The 4434-nt window shown below is 42.1% G+C and overlaps 1 protein-coding gene across 1 annotated transcript; it reads left to right on the forward strand.

The window, feature by feature from the left end:
• The first annotated feature begins 2141 nt into the window (after positions 1-2141).
• LOC122012811 lies at positions 2142-3456 on the forward strand. Its single transcript, XM_042569463.1, has one exon. The coding sequence runs from the start codon at positions 2340-2342 to the stop codon at positions 3276-3278; it is 939 nt and encodes a 312-aa protein (XP_042425397.1). The 5' UTR covers positions 2142-2339; the 3' UTR covers positions 3279-3456.
• Positions 3457-4434: the final 978 nt, after the last annotated feature.

Consider the following 4434-nt stretch of genomic DNA (forward strand, 5'->3'; position numbering starts at 1 on the left):
TGCTGTAATGCTCCCTCCTTCATTGCCTCCTCGATAGTATTTCCAGGAGGTTGGAGACAGTTCAATTTAAGTACCCACTCTGAAAGCCTATGAAAATCTACAAGGCTACTAAGGGAAAACACCTCCCACACTCATGTGGGGTAAGAAAAAGATGGAACCACAATAGACTCTACAAAGCATGAATAGAGAAATGAGTGACATCCAATCAAATCAATCTTAGGAATCTCTATGAAATTTTCTAAAAGATCTCCAGAGATACTAAGTTTGTCGTGATGAAATGTACCTAGAGGCTCTAAAATAGTGATTGTGGCCTCCTCTTGGTCAGAAAATGGCTCTGGCTTTAGGTGATGGTACAACTGAAGTAAGTGATTATTGGGACCTTGCTTTCGCAGCACTAGTCTCTACACTCTCTTCATCAACATCTGGTTCAGGTAATGATGCAACTAAAAGAGATGATTCTTGAGGCATTGCTTCCACCGTGCAAGTTCCTATAATTCATCATCAACAACACATGCATCATTTACAATATCTACAACAACAATTTTAGAAAAGTTAGGATCAACAACAACTATATCATTATAACATAAAAGACTAGAAGAATCTTGTAGAGCAGTAGAATCAGGATCATCACTAACTCTATAATTCATCTCCTTAAACACCTCCCTGCTGGAATGGTTGTGGCCAATCAAGCATCGAGTTATCCTGGAATCTAAGTGGAGTCTGATATGCTAGAAAAGACTGAGTGCTTTGCTATTATGTGTTCCTACACCCGATTTGTCTACTTCCAAATTGAAGAGAACTAGCGGCCATGCTTTTCATTAATTCCTTAGCTTCGAGGTTGTTCAAGTTCAATGGATGGGATTACTCAGTCAAAGTAACCATGACTGATTAATTTTGGTTAGCTGGATTTGTCTTTGATAGACTCTCTTCCTTCAAGTCACGCTCCGCTTCAGTAGACTGATTCCCTTCAGGTCGGGCTTCTTTAGGTCAAGCTTCAGCAGACCGACTCCCTTTAGGTTGGGCTTCTTCAAGTCTGGTTTCAGCAGACTGACTCCTTTTAGGTCGACTTTGGGAATGTCAAGCAACAAGGAAAACCTTCAAACAAAGGTATGAAAATACTCAAGGAAAACATTAGAAAAGGGCCAAGGCGAGCCTTGGTCAGATCCCTTTGACGTTTAAGTCAAACCTTGTAGAAAAGTTAGAGAAAAATAAGGAGAGTAAAGAGTTATTACATTGCTTGTCTTGATGCTGCAACTAGTTACCTTTAAATAGAAAGTGAAAGGTTAATCTTAATTCCCAAAGGGCACATCTCTTCCTTTTTTTTACCAAGAGACGACTATCTTGACAGCCGGTGCTTTAACTGCCGCATCCTTTGGTAATCGACGGTTCAATAATCTCCAAGGTGAATTCAAATTCTAATTTGGATGATTAAATGTGAATCGAACAGAGTTGACTTGAGGTCTTTTATGAAGGGTCCTCATTAACTCAAACTCGGTTTGACTGGATCTTAACTTGATTTAACTTGACTTGAGCTTGAGTTGACTTACCACGAGCTCATCTTGACTTTGACTTCCAACTAAATTTGACTTTTGATTTTACTATGTCACGTGGTATTGTTTTACTCCACCATATCAAACTAATTTATAGTCAAATTTTTTGTCAAATAAACTCTTTTATATATAATACTGGCTTATTTTATCAATCTTGTAAGCACAAGCTAATTTGCTAATTAACTTGCACCTTTAAACTGGTTGGCTCGGACCATCATGATCTTTTAAACACAACACTCCAAGTAGAACTCATTTTATCTTTTTTTTTTTTTGTAATTTTGCAAATCATAAAAAATTAGGAAAAAACAAAAAAAAAAAACATGAGCATCATCCAAATAATTATAAACAAACATCAATCAACACAGAGGAACTGCTTACGTGATTATGCTACTAGTCAACCCAACACTACCCAAAAGGCCTACTCAAAACAACCACCAACCTCGCGGCATGCCTCGCCCACAATCATTCCAGTCCATTATCATAATATTTGATCTCCAAAACTGCTTGGATTGCTCAAAAGGAGAGCTTTCGCTCTCGTTTCGTTAATCAATATAATTCCCTCAAAGGGCCTTAACCACGTTCTCGCCGGCCTCATCCTTCTCATCTCCTTTGCAAAAGTGCAACGCCACTGCTACCTCCTCATCATGCTCCATCTCCACCACGTTCATGGTGGCCGGAGCCTAGATAGGTTTAATGAAAGAATGAATGAATAAGAGATCGAGTGAGTGAGTGAGTGAACCATGCATATAGCTAGCTAGCTCAGCCAAGAGTTTATGAACAACCTCGTGAATGGCTCTTCCTCTCGGCCCTCGCTTCCTTTTCCTGCTCCTCATCCAGGCCCTCGTCCCTCCTTCTTCGCTTCAACTCCACTTGGATCCCGGCCTCATCGACCGCATCGTCCGGGACTCCGCCTTCCGGTCCTACCTCGTCGACCACCAGAAGACCGCCGTCGTCTACAACGTCTCGCTGCCGCCCAGCATCCCTGGCGTCGCGGCCGCCACCGTGCGCTTCAGAACCGGCAGCTTGCGGCGGCACGGAGCCGCCGTCGGGGAGTTCCGGGTCGCGCCGGGCGTCGTCGTGCGGCCGCGCTCGAGGAGGCTCGTCGTGGTGGCGCAGAACCTGGGCGATCTCTCCTCTGCCTACGACGGCTACAGGAACATCTCAGGGTTCCGACTGGTCTCGCCGGTGCTGGGACTCCTCTTCTACAGAGCTGCGAGCGTGCGCAACGCCAGCGTCCCGCCGGAGCTGGAAATCTTGGCGACCAGGGGGCCCATCACGGTGGACTTCTCCGGGTTGGTGCGCTGCTCGCGGGGTTCGAGGGTGCTCTGCGCGCTCTTCGAATCGGACGGCAACTTGAGCCTATCGAACGCCACGCGCGGCGGCACAATGTGCAGGGCGCGAACCCAGGGACACTTCGCGCTCGTCGTCGAGTCGGCTGGAAGCGGCGGGAGGAGTGGAGGGGAGACGGAGATGGAGATGAAGCTGAGCGGGTGGAAGGTGGTGGTGGTGAGTGTGGCGGCGGGCGCCTTCAGCTCGGTGCTGCTGGGGCTTGTGGTGGTGGCGGTGGTGACGGCGCAGCGGAAGAGGATGAGGACGGCGGAGATGGAGAGGAGGGAGTACGAGGAGGAGGCGTTGCAGGTGTCGATGGTGGGCCATGTCAGGGCGCCCACAGCGGCGGTGGTTCGGACGGCGCCCTGCCTGGAGAACGATGTGGCGCCATCTTGGTGACTCGGAACTCAACGAACGTTACCAAAAAAAAATTCTGATTATCGCATTCTTTTTCTATTGATTTCATTTCATAAGCAGAGTTCACGGCCACCTCTGTTCCCCTATCCTAATCCCTTCCTTTCGATTTAGAAGAAAATTTAATTTTAGCCTCTGTAATCTCTGCAGTCTTTAATTTTCAGGGAAAAAATGCACTTAATTTTAAAATTATTAATGCGCTAATACTGTAATATCAATCGATTGATATTATATAGTCAAATCCACCCACCGAATCTTAAATATACTGTTCTGTTATTTGATTTGTCAGTTGATCAATCAAATTGTGTAGTTTGTTTACCGATTCAAATACAGTAGTCGTCTCGTTGTTCACAATATATCATGTTTGGTTTAATCAATTTAATTAAATTTGAAATTTTAAAACTAAATAAATTGAAATAAATGATTTTTTTTAAAAACTCTGAATTAATTGAATATAACTTTTTGGTATTAAAAATCTGTTATTAAAGATTGGAGTTAAAAAAAAAAAACTCACAAATTTCTTAATTTTTAACTCAGGATGATTTGTAAATTAACTAATTATTCTGCGACAATAAATTGCAAAGTTCAAGATGTAAATTGACATCCTATAAATTCAATGTTTTAAATATTTTTTTATCGATATGTTAAATCTAATTAACAATATAGAAAAGTTCATTATGTTAAAATTTTAGCTCTAATCTAATTTGTAATAAAATATTAGTGACCAAAGATTGGAAAGAAATATCTGATAAAGCCTTGGACACTTAAATTAATATGATCTTCAGCTAATGAAATGAAGAACAGTGGTGGATATGCACGAGTGTAGATTTTAGATGTAGATGATGTGTATTTTATCAACGGATAGGATTCCTCTTTATATACAACCTCTCACAACCTTAGTGATCATGAGGTGACATCGTTTGTAAGAGTTTGTTAGGTGATAGAAGAACTACAATTTTGATGATATACTCTAATAATTTGAGAAATTTTTTTCCTACTCACATATGTATCTCTTTTATCTTTTATGACTTAGACCCTTGATGAAATGGTCGAGTATGTCATCATAACTAACCTTCGTAGAAAGTGCCCTAGGAATATTCCTCAACACCTTTGACAAGTTGTTAAAATATTATCTGCTGAT

The sequence above is a fragment of the Zingiber officinale genome, chromosome 1A, assembly GCF_018446385.1.
Source record: "Zingiber officinale cultivar Zhangliang chromosome 1A, Zo_v1.1, whole genome shotgun sequence".
Taxonomy (NCBI): Eukaryota; Viridiplantae; Streptophyta; class Magnoliopsida; order Zingiberales; family Zingiberaceae; genus Zingiber; species Zingiber officinale.